We start from the raw sequence: 21,636 nt of genomic DNA on the forward strand, positions 1-21,636 counted from the left end.
TAGTCTATAGTCTATTCTATAGTCTAGTCTATAGTCTAGTCTATAGTCTAGTCTATAGTCTAGTCTATAGTCTAGTCTATAGTCTAATCTATAGTCTATTCTATAGTCTAGTCTATATTCTAGTCTAATCCTGTTCATAATGAAGTCTTTAGTTAAATTTATGTTCAAGTCTATAGTCTAGTCTAGAATTAGTACTTTGAAGCTTGAAAAAATACATTTTCTTTGTTAGTACTATTTGAAATTTTCAATTTGCCTTGTCTGATTGCGAATGATGCTGCTTCTGCCTCAGTGCGCAGCATTGTTGATTTATGTCAATAACCTCACAGTTAACTAATCCGTCTAATAATGAAATTAAACTCACTACAGAAAAACCAGTTTTATTTAAGTTTATATTTATGATAATCCATTAAACTATCACTTTTCCAACTGGGTTAAAGTTTTAGTTTCACTTAGTATTAGTTTTTTCCCCATTTTGTTTCTACTTGCATTAAATACTTTATTGATTTGTTTTTGTTCTATTGTTGCAAGTTCTTCGTAGTTGTTTTCAAGATTTAAACAATGGATTTTTTTTTATTATTTTCATAACGAATTTCCGTTTGTGAATAAATTGAAAATATGTATTAATTTTGTTGTTGTTGGTTTTTATCTATATTTTTCCCTCGTAAATGCACTACTTTGTGCAATAGCAGCAAGTTGCAATTCTTTTTTTTTTCTTTTTTGCTTACGGTCTTTGTATTTGAAAATGGGTTTTAATTAAAAACTGTGAATAAATCATTGTTACAAAAAAAAAGCACTCACGAGGGTTAAGAGATAAGTTTTTGAAAGAAAATAACTTAAATTATTAAAGATTTTGCTCAACAGCCTCGTGTTTTAATCTCATTTTGTATTTAACGTTACTTTTTCTATAATTTTAAGGAGCTTTTAGCAAAATTGAAATATAACATGTTTTTTTTTATTACCCATGTCTTGCATGTGGTTGTATGCTGCACATAAAACCGAATATTATATGAATGAAATTTTCTCTTTCTTTTTTTATGTATTTTGCAATATTTTCAATGTCTTGCGTTTTTGTTTCTTGTCTGTTGCAGGTTTGAAGAAATTTTTGGCTCAATATCCTTCCATTTTTCTTGTGGACGGCGATTACGTGCAAGTGAATTGTTATCAACATTCCAATTCGGATGATGGCAGCTACGGTGGCAGACGTGATTACATTAAAGAGGCTAAAGACTATTTTAAAAATAAATTATTGCAATACGGCGTTGGTGTCGAGGTACCAGTGCGCAGTCTATTGGGTCATAGATCACAAGCATCACCACAAGTGAGACATATATCAGGTGAGTGGAAAAATTTATTTTTAGATAGATAGATAGATAGATAGATAGATAGATAGATAGATAGATAGATAGATAGATAGATAGATAGATAAATAGATAGATGGATAGATAGATAGATAGATAGATAGATAGATAGATAGATAATTAGTTAGTTGGTTAGTTAGTTAGTTAGTTAGTTAGTTAGTTAGTTAGTTAGTTAGTTAGTTAGTTAGTTAGATAGTTAGTTAGTTAGATAGTTAGATAGTTAGATAGTTAGTTAGTTACTTAGTTAGTTAGTTGTGGATTTCGGTAGATTAGTGGTTAGTGTTATAGTATGGAAGACCGGAGGTGGTGGGTTCGATTCCCACCCGGGGTACTGGTTAAGGAGCGCACAACAGGCCCGATAAAGGCATATGTGTATTTCTTCGGATTTGATTTGTATACATTCTCCTTTCAACCTAACTAAACTAACTAACTAGTTAGTTAGTAAATAAGAAGGAAGTATATTATCCGGAGGCACACATTAATAATGTTATTTTCTTTCTATTTCCAACAGGCCAACACATTAAAGAGTTTACGGAATTCTTGTCGAAACATACTGATACCTTTACGGTAGTAGACGATCATGTCACTTTAGTCGGTTGCGAAGATATGGAAGAATTGCCGGCTCGAGAACGTTTGCACTTGCCGCAAACCAATATCGATACCCGGGGTACACAGCAAATGTTAGATTTCTTTGCTCAGTGCATAGAGCTGAAGGGACCTATGACAGTGGATCAACTTTTCCACTTAGTCACCACCAAATTTCCCCAGGAACAATGGTTGAGAATGTTTAAGACTCCCAGCGATTTGATGACATTTTTGCGTTTGTTTTCCGATTGCTTTCACATACAAGCCAATCTAGTCACTCTTCTACAGAAACCCAAACTTAGTGATTCACACATACAACAGTCTCAAGCTAAATCCCGAGAGCAGTACAATGCTATGAATAATAATCGCAATAATCAGCAAAACAATCAAGCCAACGATAAACAGGCGCAACAGCAGCAGCAGCAATCAACACCCCAGCAAGTGAGTGCTGTGCAGCAACGTTTGCTTTCGCCTGCTTTGCGCAACAATAGTTCTCAACAAAATGCCAATACGAATAATAACAACAATAATATTGCTTCACCCAATTTCAAGTTAAATGCTCCCGTTTCCTCGCATGTCTCGGGCAACGGTGATTTGTCACAAAATCGTTCGGAACCCAATTCGGGTTTCGACAGCTATATACCCATATCCGAAATGAAATTGGAAAATCTATGTGAACGCAACTATCCCACACCCAATCAATGCTCCTCCTATGGAGGCGGGCACAACAATCAACAACAACAGCAGCCAGCAGGTGCCAATCATACACAAAATCCACCTGCTATTACTTTGCCACCCCAACCGCCCACAGAGCGTTTAAACAGTGCCAATCAAACTTTAAAACAGCGTATCAACAATCTGGTTATACGCACTTTAGCCGAAAACTACGAGAAAGACAAACAATCTTTAGCCAATCAACAGGCTGGTACTGTTGGCTACAATCCTCAAAACTCACCCCACAACAGTCCAAGTCACAATGCCAATTCTGTCGGCCATAATTCAACTAATAATTCTCCTTACACAAATACTCCTAGTCATAATTATTTCGTTGGTGATACTTGGAAAATTAAGGTTCTACAGAATACCAGTGTCATTGCCAACATTAAACAATCGCTGTTTGTTACGGAAGCCATGTTGAAGTTTGCCCAACAAAACCCAAATCAATCGATTGTCATTTCGCTAGATTGCGAGGGCATTAATTTGGGTGTCAAGGGTGAGATTACCTTAATAGAGATTGGCACTACTCGAGGCGAAGCATTTATTTTTGATGTGCGCACTTGTCCCGAAATGATTAATGATGGCGGTCTTAAGGCCTTGTTGGAACATGACAATGTCATTAAGGTGGTGCATGATTGTCGCAATGATGCTGTCAATTTGTATTTACAGTTTGGTATTCTATTGCGTAATGTTTTCGATACACAGGTGAGTTGTGGTTAAATATTTCTTGTAGGTAATTTTTATATTAATATCTGTTTTGACTGCTTCCAGGCTGCCCATGCTATTGTTCAATATCAGGAAAATGGCAAGCAAGTGTACAAGGCCAAATACATTTCATTGAATTCATTGTGTGAACAATACAATGCCCCCATTAATCCCATCAAGGAGCAGCTGAAACAAATCTATCGTCGTGATCAAAAGTATTGGGCTAAACGTCCTTTAACTCGTGAAATGTTACTCTATGCTGCCGGAGACGTATTAGTCTTAATCAATGATCAATTGTATGGCAACTTAACAAGGTTTGTTAGTTTTCTAACTTTAAAATATTTAAATTTAACCAAGAGAAGAAGCCAACTGAAAACAAGTATGAATTTATAGTCGGACATAGCCGACCATATGATACCCTACACCAGTCAGTATGTTAAAATTGTGGATTTTTTTATATAAAGCATTTAATTTGTTTTATTGTGAAATTTTTTTACTTATTGTTGACAAAAAAGATATTTTCTACAAGAGGGCTCATTGGGGAGAAGGGGTAAATATGGTCCTATCCTTATAAATTTTGGTAGATGAATTTACGTCTACTTCCAAGTCATTTATTTAGATCTTGATCGTCAACCTTTTTCAATAGCGTTCGTCCTTGAACCAAAAAAGGGTATGTGCCAAATTTCATCAAATTATCTTGAAAATTGCGACCTGTAGCGTGCGCACAAGGTTTACATGAACACACAGACAGACGGACGGACAGACAGACGGACATAGCTAAATCGACTCAGAAAGTGATTCTGAGCCGATTGGTATACTTTAAGGTGGGTCTAGATAAGTTTGGACCAATATTTTTGGGTGTTACAAACTTCAGCACAAACGCATAATACCCTCCCCACTATAGTGGTGTAGGGTAAAATGAAGAAATTTTCTTTATATGGAGGAACTTGAGATTTTTAACCGAAATTGATGAATTGATTCTATAAATTAAAGTAAAATTTCTCTATTTTTCCCCAATTGCAGACAAATCAAACCAGAAAATTTGCAATTATTTTCTGAACTTTGTACCGAACAAATATTAATGCATATCAAACCAAATGAAGTTAAAATACGCAAAAAGCAACGTAAAATAAGTACTGAAGTATCGGATCTCAAAAATAAATTGGCCCAAACAAATAAGAGTATTGTATTGTCCAATAGGGAAATACGTTTATTAAGGTAAGTATCGAAAACCTAAAGAAAAATAACTTGCAGCACTCTATATTTATAAAATCTCTTCTCACTTTTAAATAGATATATGGACTTGACAGAAGATGAAAAGGAACGTTTGAAGGGTTACTATAAGGTAGCTAAGAAACTGGAGAAAATGGAATCTTCAGGACAGCAAAATAAGTAAATTTCATTTGATTTATAAAAAATTATAAGAATATGTCATAATACTGTTTTTTTCATTTCTCCAAACAGAGATCAAAGTGATTCCGAGGATGAGCAGGAAGTCAATGAAAATGACAATTTTCCCAGTTTGGATTCAGTGCCATCGGATAACTCTTTAACTGGCACATTTTCGCCACGTTTTAGCTCGGAACCACCCAGTTTAACTGAATCTATGCAAATGATGGATGAAATCTTATCGAATCAATCTATGGATCGTGTGGCTAAAATTGATAAATTGGAAGCAATTCTATCGGCTGTGACTTTATTGCCCAGTGATCAAGTAGATTTATTTATTTCCGAAATTGTTTCTTTAAATACTAATGGAATTGATTTTGTTTTTTTTAGATTATTACATCTAATTCTATGCAGGATCAACTGGGTACAACAATTGCTACTACGGATAATCTACAAATTGTTAGAGAGAAAACGAAAAAGTAAGTAGAATCTCAAATTCTCTTTAAATTACAATTTTTAGCACAGTTTTGTTTATATCCCCAGTATATAATAGATTACTACATAGACTTGTCCATAAACAGGTCTGTAAACTAGTTCAAATGCAATTGCTATCTGCAGACTAGTTCGTAAACAAAACATGTCTACAGTTCTGTTCTATTTCAGATCTAGTTCAGTTCTATTTCAGTTCTAGTTGAGTTCTAGTTCAGTTCTAGTTCAGTTCTAGTTCAGTTCTAGTTTAGTTCTAGTTCAGTTCTAGTTCAGTTCTAGTTCAGTTCTAGTTCAGTTCTAGTTCAGTTCTAGTTCAGTTCTAGTTCAGTTCTAGTTCAGTTCTAGTTCAGTTCTAGTTCAGTTCTAGTTCAGTTCTAGTTCAGTTTTAGTTCAATTCTAGTTCAGTCCTAGTTCAGTTCTAGTTCAGGTCTAGTTCAGTTCTAATTTAGTTCTAGTTCAGTTTTGGTTCAGCTCTAGTTCAGTTCTAATTCTGTTTTAGTTTAATTCTGGTTCAGTTTTAGTTCAATTATAGTTTAGTTTTAGTTCAGTCCTAATTTAGTTCTAGTTCAGTTTTGCTTTAACTCTAGTTCAGTTCTAGTTCAATTCTTCTCCAGTTCTACTTCTAAATCAGTAGGCGAGGCAATAGACTAATCCATAAACATGTCCATACCCAATAAACTAGTTAATGGACTTCTCCATGGAATAGTCAATAACCAAGCCCAAAGTATATATTATCAATTAGAATAGTTTATATTTAGCACCTAAACTAGTCAATAGTCATGTCAATAGACTAGTCAATAGTTTTTTTTTCATAGACTAGTCAATAGAATAGTCCACAGGCTACTGCATAAACTAGTCAATAGACTGAACATTAGACTTGCGCACAGACCAGTCAATGGACTTTAGAATAGCATATATACTAGACCATTGACCATTCCATATACGGACATGATCTACTTAATAATTTAGTCCGTAAACTAGTTAACGAATTATTTATTGACCCAGTCTATATAGAACAGTCCATGAAATCTTAATCAACTAGTCACTGGACTAGTTCATGACCTAGTCAATAGACTACTCAATATTCAATATATTAGTTCATATACCAGTGAAGAAGCTCGTCATAGACAATTCAATAGACTAGTACATAGTTCATAAGCTAGGCCTATACTGGTCCCTAGACTAGTTCATAGATAATTCTATAAACAAGCCCACCGTTTAGGAACGAATGCAAATATTTGACTTCAATAGCTCTTCTGCAGTTAATTCCATTTGATTAATTTTCTCTCTCTACCTTTACTTTATATATTAGCATGAAAAATTGCAACTGCCATGGTGAGGCAAGAAGTACTACACCCACTACCAATACACGATCGGTCAATTCGGATAAGGGTCAAGTGAAAATGATTGATGCAGCATCACAAACTCTAAGTACTGGAGATATTGTTATAACGAAAATCATATTTGAAGATGAACATGAAAAGGCCAAAGAAAAAGTAATGACTTCATCGCCAAAACGTAATAACTCATAAAATAATAACAGCAACAAAAAAATGGAAAAACGAGAAACTTAATTAAAAAAAAATTGTAAAAAACAAGAAAATTAAAAAAAAAAAACAAAAATTGAACACACATACACATAAATGATTCCTAAATATTAAAAAAAAACAACAAAGAAAAATTGTTTTATTTAATATTTTTATTTAAACTTTAATTTTGATATCCTTTATATATTTTTTTTCTTCCCAATTTATGCGATTGTATTATTTTTCCATTGGAATTTAAAAATTTATTCAAAATAATTATTAAACATTTTTTTAACAAGCAATATATAAAAATATAAATTATGTGCCTAAATGTTGAACATTTATTGCTAAAATGAAAACATATTAACAACAACAACTTAATTTAAACAATTCCTAATATATTTTTTTCTTCTCAATAAAACAAAAGTTATAAAATTATTAAACTAAAATTCCTTGATTTTATGTTAAATGTTATTTTTATTAAAAAAAAAAATATTAAAATTATTATTACTAATTTTTTTGGCTTTAAAAAAAATAAAATTTTTATTTTTTATTGTAATTGTTTTTAAATTTTTTTTATAAACATTTCTAATAAAAATGAAAATTAATTATTGTAAAGAATTATTATTATAAAAATTATTAAACAAAAAAAGTAACTAAAATTAAAAAAAACTTATTATTATTCAATTATTCAGTTAATTATTATTAAATAAAAAAAACTAAAAAAAATATAATAAAAAACTTAAATAAAAACAAACAATTTGGATTATATATTTATAGAGTTGCAAACGATTTTTAAACCCATTTTTATTATGATTTAATTTATATGACTTACCCCAGTATCACAATGTCTAGTTATTCTTTATCTTAAGGTTGACAGTTTTCATACAAAAATATTTTAATCGGCAAAATAACTTTTGGTTAAACGATAACCGGAGGTGAAGTTAACGAAGCTTACGAGTTTATTCTTGAAAAATAAATTAATTTATAAGAAATACAAGTCAATAATTTTAATAAATTTTTAGAAATATTAAAAGTGAATAATCGAGCGGCTTCAATTCTTCCAACAGTTGTACCCTATGGCCTTTTATGCGTAATCCTTCTGCAGCCAATTTCTCTAAGGACACTGGATCTGTTGAAATAACAATTTATTTCTTTATTTTAGTGTACACAACATTAAAATATTTTGATCCAAGTCCAGTGCAACCAAATCTTTTGCAGGTTCAGTTCTAGTTCAGTTCAGTTCTAGTTCAGTTCTAGTTCAGCTCTAGTTCAGTTCTAGTTCAGTTCTAGTTCAGTTCTAGTTCAGTTCTAGTTCAGTTCTAGTTCAGTTCTAGTTCAGTTCTAGTTCAGTTCTAGTTCAGTTCTAGTTCAGTTCTAGTTCAGTTCTAGTTCAGTTCTAGTTCAGTTCTAATTCAGTTCTTGTTCAGTTCTAGTTTAGTTCCTGTTCAGTTTTAATTCAGTTCTAGTTCAGTTCTAATTCAGTTCTTGTTCAGTTCTAGTTTAGTTCCTGTTCAGTTTTAATTCTGTTCTAGTTCAGTTCCAGTTCAGTTCTAGTTCAGTTCTAGTTCAGTTCTAGTTCAGTTCTAGTTCAGTTCGAGTTCAGTTCGAGTTCAGTTCTAGTTCAGTTCTAGTTCAGTTCTAGTTCAGTGCTAATTCAGTTCTAGTTCAGTTCTAGTTCAGTTCTAGTTCAGTTCTAGTTCAGTTCTAGTTCAGTTCTAGTTCAGTTCTAGTTCAGTTCTAGTTCAGTTCTAGTTCAGTTCTAGTTCAGTTTAGTTCGGTTCTAGTTTAGTTCTAGTTCAGTTCTAGTTCAGTTCTAGTTCAGTTCTAGTTCAGTTCTAGTTCAGTTCTAGTTCAGTTCTAGTTCAGTTCTAATTCAATTCTTGTTCAGTTCTAGATTAGTTCCAGTTCAGTTTTAATTCAGTTCTAGTTCAGTTCTAGTTCAGTTCTAGTTCAGTTCTAGTTCAGTTCTAGTTCAGTTCTAGTTCAGTTCTAGTTCAGTTCTAGTTCAGTTCTAGTTCAGTTCTAGTTCAGTTCTAGTTCAGTTCTAGTTCTAGTTCAGTTCTAGTTCAGTTCTAGTTCAGTTCTAGTTCAGTTCTAGTTCTAGTTCAGTTCTAGTTCAGTTCTATTTCAGTTCGAGTTCAGTTCGAGTTCAGTTCGAGTTCAGTTCTAGTTCAGTTCTAGTTCAGTTTTAGTACAGTTTTAGTTTCGCATGTCTGCCTCTGTACCTATAATTTATATTAATTAAAAGGAAAATAAATATTGCTCATACGCTCATATATTTTTTTGTGCAATGAAACTTAAATTACATGTATTAAATGGGGCCAGATTGAATCATCCAAAAACGATCAAAAGGGTTAATATAAACAAAAATAAATGCAAATATTATTAACAATTCTAAAAGTATCATTTAAGGAACGAAGAAGTACCAAAATACCACTTCTTATAGATCAATCATGTACGAAAGTGTTATTTTTATTATCCTTGATCGGAATGAATCATATTTGGGTCTTTGTTTAACTGTATCTAACTGTAGAATTTATATTTAATTATTATGTTCCTATATTAATAAATTAACTTACCGAATTTTATATCTAAAAATTAAAAAAAGGTTTCTTTATTGATTTAAAAATTTCTCTTTATTTTCATTTTTTGATAATAAATTTTTTAAAAAATATATATGTATGTATGTAATTAATAAATTTTAGCCAATGTTTAACATTGAATCGAGGAGGAAGCACAATTATAAAAAAAAAATTTTATTAAATAAAAAAAATATATAATAACATATGATAATTATAAAAAGGCAGATCTAAGAAAGAAATTGATAGAATTATATACAACTCAATAACAAAATTTAATAAAAAAAAACTAAACAAATAGTGTTAAAAAAATTTTCTTTTTCCTAATTAAAAGAGTAATAAAATTTTCGATGATTTTTTTAACATTAACAATTACAACAGTTTAAAATATAAATTATATAAAAAAATACATATATTTTTTGCTTTTAAAATTATGGGCTATTTAATTTTAGTTTTTACAATAATTTTGAAATTTTTTTAAATGTTCAGATTAGTTAAATTTCAAATTTGTGTTCTTAATTTTTGTTTATGTTAACAGCAAGTGAAAATATTTCGAAAACAATTCACAATTGCTTGAGTTTTGAACGATTCGCGATAAAAACTTTAAATCGAATTTCTTTGGTCAAATAGGCAACGAACAGATCTACTGGTTTCAAAACTTTAAAAACTTTTAAAGACTCAAATTAGTAAAACATGTATTGGAACTAATGTAGTATTGATTTGTTTTAGATTAATTTTAAATACTTGATCTCAAATATGCAAGTAAAGGTATTAATGTTTGGCAGTGGCAAAATTTTTGGTGGGATGCTGCTTTTTGAGATTGTATACGTTATGTATATCAAATGAAAGGTCTTTCCGATAGCTTTTTGAGTTTGTCACCCTCGTTACTACTTTTAGAGAAGTTTAAGAGAACAAATCGTTCAGAGAGCAAAAAAACTAATTAATTCGTGAAATATTGAACAGAAAAATCTTTAAAAGTACTATTACACAAAGATCTAGTTTTCGAAGTAATGAGGTAATTAATAGTTCCACAAATGCTATAAAAGAATCTGAAGTAGTTCTCTTTGCACTTGTTCTAGAACTAGTTTTTTTAAGAACAAATACCGATATGAAATAGTGCTGCACTAGAGTTTAATTACAGCCAAAGGTAAGGATTCTTTAAACCTCCTTAGAAGTATTTTGGAATCACAGCAATTCTCTAGCGAACTAATTCTGAAAATAGTAGAGACTTTACTGAATAGTCCTGTGGATGCTATTTAGGAATCTAAAGTGGTGCACTTGTTCTGGAGTTAGTTGTTTTTAACAATTCTATAATTTTTTAATGGGGAACTCAGATACATTTCGTTTTTCTTCATGATATACAAAAAGATCATTTGATCTTCAATCCTTGAATTTTATTTAGAAAATTATTTATATAACAATTTCATTGTATAACAATATTCTGTTAAAGAGTTTTTCTCAAGAAAATTTTGTGCATAATGTTTTTTTCTCTAAGAAATTTCTGTATCACAAATATTTATAAAAAATGTCGTTCTAAAAGATTTAAAAAGTTTTTTGTATAATAGTTTTACAAAAGAACGTGTTTGAATAACAATTCTTTGAATAGAAGCTATTGTGTGTGTAACACTTATTTTATAGAAAATTTGTCTGTTTAACAATTTTCTCTATGGAAAAAATCCTGTATAACAGTTTTCTTCAATAAAACATTGTAGATATTATTCTGTATAAAAGTTTTTTTTTTATAGATGATTTCGTATCTTAAAGGTTTTTGTATAAATTTCATTGTGTATAACAATTTTTTGCATAGATAGTATTCTGTATAACAGTTTTTTTTATAGAACATTTTATATATAAACTATTTTTTAATAAAAAAATTGTGTATAACAGTTTTATCTATAGATAACTTTTTAAATATATTTTTTGTGGATATCATTCTGTAAATCAGTTATTCTTAGGAGATAACATTTTGTATAACAGTTTAAAAAAGTTATTTTCTGTAACATCTTTTTATATTGATAAAATTCTGTATAACAGTTTTTTCCATAGATTTCTCTCTAAATAAATGTTATTTATTTTAAGAAAATGTTCTGTATAACAGTTTTGCTATAAAAAATCGAATGTTATTCAATTAATTTATAACAAATTGTTAACAAAAGACTTTTTTCTATTGAAAAATTCTTGTTTATAACACATTTGTTATAGAAATTATAGTTTCATAAAAAATGTTTCTATTGAAATAAACTGTATAAGTGTATAACATTTTTTCCATCGATAAAATTTCGTATAACAGTTTTTTCAATAGATTACTTTCTAAATAAATATTTTTTTATTAAGAAAATGTTCTGTATAACAGTTTTGCAATAAAAAATCTAGTGTAAACCATTTCATTTATAAAAAATCCTTAACAGAAGACATTTTCGATTGAGAAATTGTCTTTATAACAGTTTTTCCTATAATAAACTTGTATTTACCACTTTGTATAACAGTTGCTTTTTAGAAATTGTAGTGTATAACACATTTGTTATAGAAAATTTGTCTGAGTAATGGTTTCATAAACTAGTGGTTAGTGTTCAAGTCTGGTAGACCGGAAGTGGTGGGTTCGATTCCCACCTGAGGCCTTGGTGTTAAGGAGCGAACAGTAGGCCCGATAGAGGCCTTGGTGTATTTCTTTGGATTTGATGTTTATATGTACATCCTCTTTTCGAACTAACTATTGTATTGAAAAAAAAACTGTATAACACTTTGTCTCTTAGATAATAGATTACTTGCTGAATAAATGTTATTTAATTAAGATGTTAAATGTTCTGTATAACTGTTTTTCTATAGAAAAGTAAACCAGTTAATCTATTTAAAAAACTCTTAACAAGATTTTTTTCTATTGAAAAATTGTCTATATAACAGTTTTTCCTATAATAAACATGTATATACCACTTGGTATAACATTCGCTTTATAGAAATTGTTGAATATAACACATTTGTTAAAAAAATCTGTATAATAATTTTATAGACATTTTCCTATTGAAATTTTTATGTCTAACACTTTTCTTATAAAGCAAATACCTGTATAACAGTTAATATATATATACTACGGTTGTATCGTAGTATGTCGTAAGTTTTTTATTATTGATTTAATTTTGAAAATTTTGTTTTTATGACATACAACGATACGACTTCGATTGTGATTAGGACAATTGTGTTTTTTCTAAAGTAAATTATTCGTAAATCACTTTACATAACAAAACTTTTATAAAACTTATTGTGTATAACATTTCTTCTATATACAAATTTCTATAAAACAGTTTTACTATAAAAATCATTTCATAAAACAATTTCTTTAAAAATTTTTCTAAAAAAGTGTTTGTTATCGAACATTATTTGAAAGTATTAAAAATTGAATTCATTATTACTCAGAATCGTTTTACATAAAATAAACTCTTTTTGCAAATTTGTTTCTTATATTATCACTTACTACATTTAAAATATTTAATTTTTTTCATAAATATAAAATAGTTTTTAGCAAAAAATATAAATATTTTTTTTAATAAAAAAGTCTACATATGTTTTGTTTTTGTAATTTTTTTTAAACTTTTGATAAAAAGGGTTTTTACTAAAACTGTTTTGGTTTCTTCCTCATTTTTTTTGCTTTCTTTACTTTAACATTTGGTATTTGTTGTTATTTTTTTCTTAATTTCTTGTTAATTTAGTTTTTTTTAACATTAAAATTTCATAAAATTTTTTTAATAACATTTTATAACAAAATTTTCTTTACTTTTCTTTTAAATTTATATATAGAATATGTATGTATGCATTATGTATAAAGAATATATATATATAGTATGTAAATATAAATGTTTATTACATATAATATTTTTTTTAGTATAGTGTTTTTTTTAATTTTATATTTATAAAAAATTATATTATTATTTAGTTTTCCTTTAAATATTAGTTAACAATATTGTTAAAATATTATTTTTTTTTTATAAATTGGTTGTATTTTATATATATTTTTTTTCATTTCTTGTTTGTTTTTAAAAGTTTTACAAAAAAATTAGTTTTTATCTTATTTTTTTTTGCATTGAATGAGATCATGTCCTATAACGCATAATTTCGCGTAAAGCATATAATAATTCAGCTTGATTTCGAGCTTCCATTACCATTAAATTGACGTGTACCTTTTTAAATGGAAAATAAAAATATAAACATTAGTTTTTTTCTTTATTAAATTGTTATTAGTTAACTTACCTTTTCACTGTCCTGCAGTTCAACCAATATATTGTCATAATCTTTAGTGGTAATTCTTTCCGGAAAACAACAGGCAGTTTTTATAAACATTTTTAATGAACGATCCAATAACTAGAAAATAAAGAAGAAAAAGTAAAATTTCATGAGTCGGTTTTTAAGTCGGTTATAACAGTTTTTTTTTCTATAAATAACACTCTGTACAACAATTTCCTATATAGCAAACTTTCTTTATAACAGTTTTTCTACAAAATATTCTTTGTATTATAGATATTTTCTATAGATAACTTTCTGTATAACAGTTTTTTTTTTTTTTTATAAATTATGTATAAAAGTCTTTTCTATTGATAGATTTTAGATTTTATATATAACAGGTTGTTTTCTATACATAGCATTCTGTATAACAATTTTCTATAGAACATTTTGTGTATATTGTTAATTTAATATTTCTGTATAACAGTTTTTCTATAAAAGATGTAATGTATAAAAGTGTTGTATATAGAAGAGTGTTTAGAAGAGACTTTTTTTATAGAGCACTTTGCGTATAACAGCTCTTTCAATAAAACAGTTCTGTATAAGAGTTTTTTAATAGAAGATGTTCTATCTTGTCTATTTAATACTTCTGTATAACAGTTTTTCTAAAAAAATATTCTGTATTAAAGTCTTTTCAATAGATAGTTTTGTGTATAACAGTTTTTCTATAAAATGTTTTAGTTAAAACGCTTTTTTTGTAAATACATTTTTGTATAACATTTTTTTTATAAATAATATTCTATATAACAGTTTTCTCTATTGTTTAAATTACTTATAACAACTTATTACTATATATGACTTTTTGTATAACAGTTTTCTTTAATAAAACAATTATGTATAACAGTATTTTCTCACGTTCCCACAACAATCGGTTCTTAGCACCGGAACGACTCGGAGTTCAACGAACAACGACCAAGGATTATCAACCCAGCCTCACTGGCTTTACACGTGTCGCTGCTACAACAACAACTGTATTTTCTATACATAATATTCTGTATAATAGTTTTTTCTATAGAAGAATTTATGTATAACAGTTATTTGGATAGATTACATTTTGTATAACAGTTTTCTTTATTGATTGTATTTAGTTTTTTTCCATAGATAACTTCTTATTTAACAGTTTTTTCTCTAGATACAATTCTGTATAGCAGTTTTCTTTAGATATTATTCTGTATAACAATTTTTTCAATAAATTACTTTTCACAGATAACAGCTATCCGACATTTTTTTCTGTAGATACCATTCTGTATAGTAGCTTTTCTTTAAATAACACTCTGTATAACAGTCTTATATAACATTTTTTTCTATCGATAAAATTACGTATAACAGTTTTTTCAATAGGTTGAAATATTTTATAAACATATTTTTGTTTTTTTTTTTTCAATAGATAACATCTGTATAACAGTTTTCTGAATTTCATTTTTTGATAACCGATTTTTTAGTAAAACATTTCTATATAACACTTTCTGTATAACAGTTTATTCTGACAAAAAATTTACACAAAATCTTTGTTTCCATTGAAAAGTTTGTCTATTAAAGTTTCTTTTATAGAAAATTTAAAAAAAATCTGTATAACAGTTAAGACAAACTTAATAATAACGATTTTTTATAGAAATATTATAGTATAAAACAGTTTCCTGTTGAAAGCTTGACGTATAACACAATTTTCTATAGAAACTTTTCTGTTCTTAACAGTTGTCATCCATAAAAATACTTTCTATATAATACTTTTTATAGAAAGTTGTGTGTATAACAGTTTTATTTTATAGCAATTTTCGCATTCAACATTTAATTTTAAGCAAATTTTCTTTATAACAGTTTTCCACTTATAAATTTTCTTGATAAACATTATTTTCATTGAAAAGGTTTAGTGTATAACACTTGCTCTCACTCACCTGATTAACTTCACCATAATCGTAATCATCATGACGTATACCATATATACATTGAATATAATTCCAAATGGCACGACGAAACTTGGAAGTATCAACATTTTTAACGCCAGCCATCGTGAAATATGTCAAATTATAAGCACAACGGAATTTCTGATCCAATAAAGTGCCAACATCTTCATATAAACTAAATCACGAGAAAAAGGTCAACAATTTCAAATCAAATTCTTTAATTTTTCTCCACAACTACCCCTCCAAAAACTAAAACTTACCCATTAACTAAAGAATAACCATGATCATCCCACGAATAGTCTTGTATACGAAATGTATTTGGTATATTTTCAGCACCACGTCGGGCAAAATCTTGATACGTAAAATTGGGATCTTCTATATAGTGAGAAATAACTGGTGGTATTTCCGCGGGTGCAACAGTGGAAGCTGCAGGCAATTCGGCTGTTTGCATTTCAACATTTTTAAAACGATTGCTAAGTTCGGCTTCACTGCATTCGTCCTGTTTTTGGGAGAGAACTTTCATGCGTTCCATTAAGGCTTCAACGGTAACACTGGGTTGAGCTGGAAATAGAGAAAGATATTATAAAATTAAATAAAATTAATTTAATTCATTATTGATAAGAAATATGAGATTTTAATTCTGCTAAAATTTTTTTAATTTAGTTTGTTATTTTTCAGATTTATTCTGAATATTTCTGAAAATCTAAATATTAAGTTAAAGAAATATATTCAATTTTTTCTATTTTAAATATTTACCATTTAATTTATTTACACCATTGAAAGAATTTGTTGCTGCTGCAACACCTGTAAGAGGCATGCCAACAGCACCACCTCCACTACTGTGCGATACAGTAGCTGCAGTGGCTGCTACTGCAGCATTATTATTGCAGTACACTTGATGATTATGATGATCCATTGAATTATTGTTGTTGTTTAATGTTATTTCACTTAATACAGTCTTTTGTGGTTGTTGTTGCTGCTGCGTTAAATTTTCGACAGCCATAAATGGCTGCTGTTGTTGCATTGCAGCTGTGCCAGTGGGTGTTTGTGGGGCTGTTAATGTTGCGGGTGGTGTTTTTAATTTGGGACTAGATAAACCATCAAGTTTTTGTGTCAAACCGCAGGAGAACACAAATGATGATAAAGAATGAAAATGCGATAAAAGTACCATGGCATGTACAACTTCCGATAGAGACCAACTGTTTTTGCCTCTCGTAAGATTCTAGTAGTAAAAGATAAAAAATAGTTTTTAATAAAATAATTGGCTTTTTAGTTTAGTCTATAGTCAAGTCTGTAGTCTAGCTTATGGTTTAGTCTATAGTAAAGTCTATAGTCTAGTCCTTGGTCTAGTCTATAATCTAATCTATAGTCTAGCCTTTACTCTAGTCCATAGTCTAGTATATAGCATAGTCTTTAGTCTAGTATATAGTTTACTTTATAGTCTAGTCTTTATTCTAGTCTATATCTAGTCTATAATCTAGTCTATAGTCTAGCATTCAATCTAGTCTAAAGTTTAGTCTAAAGTCAAGTCCATAGTCTAGTCTATAGTCTAGTCTATAGTCTAGTCTATAGTCTAGTCTATAGTCTAGTCTATAGTCTAGTCTATAGTCTAGTCTATAGTCTAGTCTATAGTCTAGTCTATAGTCTAGTCTATAGTCTAGTCTATAGTCTAGTCTATAGTCTAGTCTATAGTCTAGTCTATAGTCTAGTCTATAGTCTAGTCTATAGTCTAGTCTATAGTCTAGTCTATAGACTAGTCTAGTCTATAGTCTGGTTTATAGTTTAGTCTATAGTTTAATCTATAGTCTAGTGTATATTCTAGTTTGCAGTTTAGCCCATAGTCTGATTATAGTCTTGTTTCTAGTCTAGTCTATTGTCTACTCCATTGTCTATTATATAGTGTAGTGTATAGTCTAGTTTATGGTCTGGTCTACATTATGTTCCATAACCTCTATAGTCTGTCTATAGTCAAGTCTATAGCATAGCCTATAATATACGTTATAGTTTACTATATAGTTTAGTTTGAAGGCCAGCTTATATATACTCCTGTCTATAGTTTACTCACCTCTATATGTTCTTTACGCAACAGCCACGGACGATGGGCTAAAATTTTATTGATCTCATATATGGCACGTAATTTGGGCGGTATAAAATCGAGACCATTTAACCATTCTGGATTACCACCTTGATTTATAAATTCTTTTTCATACATTTTCACCAAATAGGGACATTGATGGCGGGCTGCAGCCTATAATATAAACAAAAAAAATAAAACGAAATAATAAATATTAATAAATTAATCTTTTACTCGTGTTATAAATTTATTATAAATACTAAATACAAAAACAATTTAATGTTAAAAGCCTTCAGAAAACAATTGTAATTGTAATAAATGTTGATCAACATAATGCTCATCATCATTTAGGAATGCAAATGACCTAAAGATGGCATGACTGACGATGATGAAAAATAAATATATAAGAATCGGACAAAACAAGACAACAAATCGTAAACACATAACGATGCCAACTTTTAATTTCTTTGGGTTTTTTTCTTAAATATTTCTTTAATTTCTATTTGATTTTTTATTTGTCTCATGTGATAAAAGAAAGTAATAGAGTCTTTGACTCATTTACGCAATTAAATAATGCGTAAATTACATGATAATTTATGAGCAGAGATGCTCACTACTATTCGAAAACAAGAACATTGCTCTGATGATTATGATTCTTGTATTTAGCTGAGTGTTTGGTTGGCTGAATAAAATATCAGAAAAAAAAATATTTTAATGTTTTATACAAATTTATAAAACATGTATTTATTATTTAGTACAGTGATTCAAAAAAATAAACATACATTTTTAAAATAGGCAAGACTATAGACGAAACTATAGACTAGACCGTACTATATGCTAGAGTATAAACTAGACTATAGACTCTAGCCTAGACTTTTGACTAGACTATAGACTAGACTATATACTAGACTATAGACTAGACTATAGACTAGGCTATAGACTAGACTATAGACTAGACTATAGACTAGACTATAGACTAGACTATAGACTAGACTATAGACTAGACTATAGACTATACTATAGACTAGACTATAGACTAGACTATAGACTAGACTATAGACTAGACTATAGAATAGACTATAGATTACACTATAGAATAGACTAGAAATGACTACTTGACTATGGACTAAACAACAGTGCAGGATATAAACTAAAGTATTGATCGCAGTATTTTTCAATATCAAAAAGTGCTGCAGAAAGTAGTATGAAATCAATCACACTTTATGTTTACTGTTTGTTTTCTTTATTAATTCCAATATTAAATTTATTTAAAATAAATAAGAAAATATTACAAATAATAAAGAGTAAATGGTGATTATGAAAAATAATGTCAAGTGTACTGAAATTAAGAAAACTAATGAAAATAATTCATAAATTTACATAGGATAAAAATGAAATTTACATAATGAGAATTTACTACATCAAAATAGAAAATCAGATTAATAAAATATAAATCATTGATTTACATAACGTTAATTAAAATTAGACATTATGTAAATTAATAATTTACATCATGTAAATCTGATTATTTAATGAACAGTTTTTGATTTAATAAAAATATTCAGAATTTATATAATCTCTTTTGAGTTCAGACAATAATTTTGCGACAATCGTTTAGATTTGGTTCCATGGTTTTGCAAAAAGTCGAACTGAATATTTGCGAAAATTTAGAGGAATTATCTTCATTCGATTTCACTTGGGGCAAAGTAGACAACAGTATGCGATGATAATTTTCAATAATTTTTGCAGCAACATCAGCAGTACCCTGATCACTATATGTTATAGGTTCTTGTATAAAGTCTTTTATTTGTTTAGGACTCAACACTCGATTCTTGGGTAAACGTGATAGTTTCCAAGCCACATAGGTCACAACATCTGCTTGTTCGGTATCGATTAAAAATATAGTATTTGGACTATATTTCACTAGATTTGGTATAAGATTTTTCATCACATTAGTATATTGTTCTAAAGTATCTTTAATTGTCGTAGTTTTGGTAGTATCCTTTCGATTTTGTATATCTTTAGTTAAAATTATCAAATCCGAATTACTTGTATCCTGAAAGTGTTTAGTGGCCTTTATGTGTGGACTACAGGAGAGCAATAGATTTGTTTTTGTATTCTCTTTTTTTGCTTGTAAATCCATTATACAAATTTGTTGACAAAGTTCACGATCCAAACAATTCTTTGCCATTGGCAGACTAGTCTTCTCCGAACCCACAATAGTGATTTTCTTATTACAGCTAGTTCTTAGCGGCTGCTCGTAGCGAAAAAAGCTTTGAGCTATAGAGCTTTTAAGTTCACCAATGGTATTTTTCAGCGTGGCAGTTTTGGTTCTTGTTAAGGTGGTCATTAATTGTTGGTGGGTCACCTGATATAAAGCCGAGGTTAATTTACGAAACATTTTCGAGAATTTTTTCTTTAATATATATGAAATAAAATATAAAAACGGTTTAAAATTGCGTCGAATATAAAGAAGTCTCTTGATAAATATACGTTATTACTTTTTATAATTTTCAATATTTTTTTCAAAAACGTTGACATTTGTCTTGTATGAGGGAAATTTTGTTTTCAAAGTTATAATTGACAAATTGAGCATACATTGTACCCAATAAAAGAAGGAATGTCGAATGCAGATTGGAATTTTAAAAACAAAACTGAAGTGAAAGCTTTGAAGCTAACAAACAAACTAACAACTAAAAACTAACAAATAGACTATAGACTAGACTAAAGACTAGTCTATAAACTAGACTATAGACTAGACTATATACTAGTCTATAAACTAGACTATAGACTAGACTATATACTAGACTATAGACTATACTATAGACTAGACTATAGACTAGACTATAGACTAGACTATAGACTAGACTATAGACTAGACTATAGACTAGACTATAGACTAGACTATAGACTAGACTATAGACTAGACTATAGACTAGACTATAGACTAGACTATAGACTAGACTATAGACTAGACTATAGACTAGACTATAGATTAGACTATAGACTAGACTACAGAATAAACTATAGACTAGACTATAAACTAGACTATAGACTAGACTATAAACTAGACTATAGAATAGACTATAGACTAGACTATAGACTAGACTATAGACTAGACTATAGACTAGACTATAGACTAGACTATAGACTAGACTATAGACTAGACTATAGACTAGACTATAGACTAGACTATAGACTAGACTATAGACTAGACTATAGACTAGACTATAGACTAGACTATAGACTAGACTGGAGATACTTGTCTGCTGGAGATACTTGTTGGCGTAAACCTGTCAACTGAAAATGTAGTTGGAATTATGCTTCAATCGGAGGACAACTGGGAGGCAGTGAGAAAATTTATAGACGCCGTGAGTCACTCGCTATTACTAGCCGAACGTAGCCGCAAAGCGGAAACAAGACTGTCCTTAATATAAAGATAGCAGCATGTCTGTCTGTCTATCTATCTATCTATCTATCTATCTATCTATCTATCTATCTATCTATCTCTCTATCTATCTATCTATCTATCTATCTATCTATCTATCTATCTATCTATCTATCTAGCTATCTGTCTGTCTATCTGTCTGTCTGACTGTCTATCTATCTGCCAGTCCCAAGGATTGTGAATTTAGTTCCCTCCACAGGAACTGGCAGATTCACTAAACTGACGTATTAACGTATGGATTCACTTCAACTGACTTGTGGTCATGTTATATTCCTATATTTCGAAATAGTGTAGTATTTGTTTCGATTATTAAATCAAACTAAATCGCCCTCAATTTTAAACATGAGTAATGATGTTTATGTTCCTTCTGCAACATTTTAGTTTTGTAGACCAAACGAAATAATTATATATAAAGAACCCAAAACATAGACATTTTTAAAAATTAGAAAATAAATAATTTTTTCGGAAGAAAACTTATTTTTTTACATATTACTATTTATTCTTCGAGTGTGAATGATGACGTTGAATTTGAATGTAAGTCAATGATGGGCAACATTTGGCAATAAATTACGAAAATTTCATTAGAA

General features: G+C 29.1%; 3 protein-coding genes across 8 annotated transcripts in view; 1 reads left to right on the plus strand and 2 right to left on the minus strand.

Annotated features, from left to right (window-relative positions):
• Positions 1 to 6,878, plus strand: part of LOC111680069 — a 46,902-nt gene extending 40,024 nt beyond the window's left edge. For both annotated transcript variants that reach the window (XM_046953818.1, XM_023441688.2), the window contains exons 3-10: positions 1,089 to 1,334; positions 1,870 to 3,365; positions 3,432 to 3,679; positions 4,389 to 4,583; positions 4,659 to 4,757; positions 4,830 to 5,079; positions 5,145 to 5,233; positions 6,556 to 6,878. In XM_046953818.1, the coding sequence (XP_046809774.1) occupies positions 1,089 to 1,334; positions 1,870 to 3,365; positions 3,432 to 3,679; positions 4,389 to 4,583; positions 4,659 to 4,757; positions 4,830 to 5,079; positions 5,145 to 5,233; positions 6,556 to 6,775 (2,843 nt within the window). In that variant the 3' untranslated portion in view covers positions 6,776 to 6,878. The remainder of the gene's footprint in view (positions 1 to 1,088; positions 1,335 to 1,869; positions 3,366 to 3,431; positions 3,680 to 4,388; positions 4,584 to 4,658; positions 4,758 to 4,829; positions 5,080 to 5,144; positions 5,234 to 6,555) is intronic.
• A 6,431-nt stretch (positions 6,879 to 13,309) lies between these two features.
• LOC111680074 (sestrin homolog) overlaps positions 13,310 to 21,636 on the minus strand; it is an 89,753-nt gene continuing 81,426 nt past the window's right edge. For all 5 annotated transcript variants that reach the window (XM_046955650.1, XM_046955646.1, XM_046955648.1 and 2 more), the window contains 6 exons: positions 17,593 to 17,775; positions 16,284 to 16,749; positions 15,788 to 16,088; positions 15,519 to 15,702; positions 13,594 to 13,704; positions 13,310 to 13,523 (listed from right to left, as the gene is read on the minus strand). In XM_046955650.1, coding sequence (XP_046811606.1) covers positions 13,437 to 13,523; positions 13,594 to 13,704; positions 15,519 to 15,702; positions 15,788 to 16,088; positions 16,284 to 16,749; positions 17,593 to 17,775 — 1,332 coding nt within the window. In that variant the 3' untranslated portion in view covers positions 13,310 to 13,436. The remainder of the gene's footprint in view (positions 13,524 to 13,593; positions 13,705 to 15,518; positions 15,703 to 15,787; positions 16,089 to 16,283; positions 16,750 to 17,592; positions 17,776 to 21,636) is intronic.
• LOC124421002 (L-lactate dehydrogenase-like) lies at positions 18,892 to 20,136 on the minus strand. The gene has a single exon (XM_046955651.1). It carries the CDS (start codon positions 20,000 to 20,002, stop codon positions 19,190 to 19,192), a length of 813 nt encoding a protein of 270 aa, XP_046811607.1. The 5' UTR covers positions 20,003 to 20,136; the 3' UTR covers positions 18,892 to 19,189.

Source organism: Lucilia cuprina, chromosome 6 (assembly GCF_022045245.1).
Source record: "Lucilia cuprina isolate Lc7/37 chromosome 6, ASM2204524v1, whole genome shotgun sequence".
NCBI classification, from domain to species: domain Eukaryota; kingdom Metazoa; phylum Arthropoda; class Insecta; order Diptera; family Calliphoridae; genus Lucilia; species Lucilia cuprina.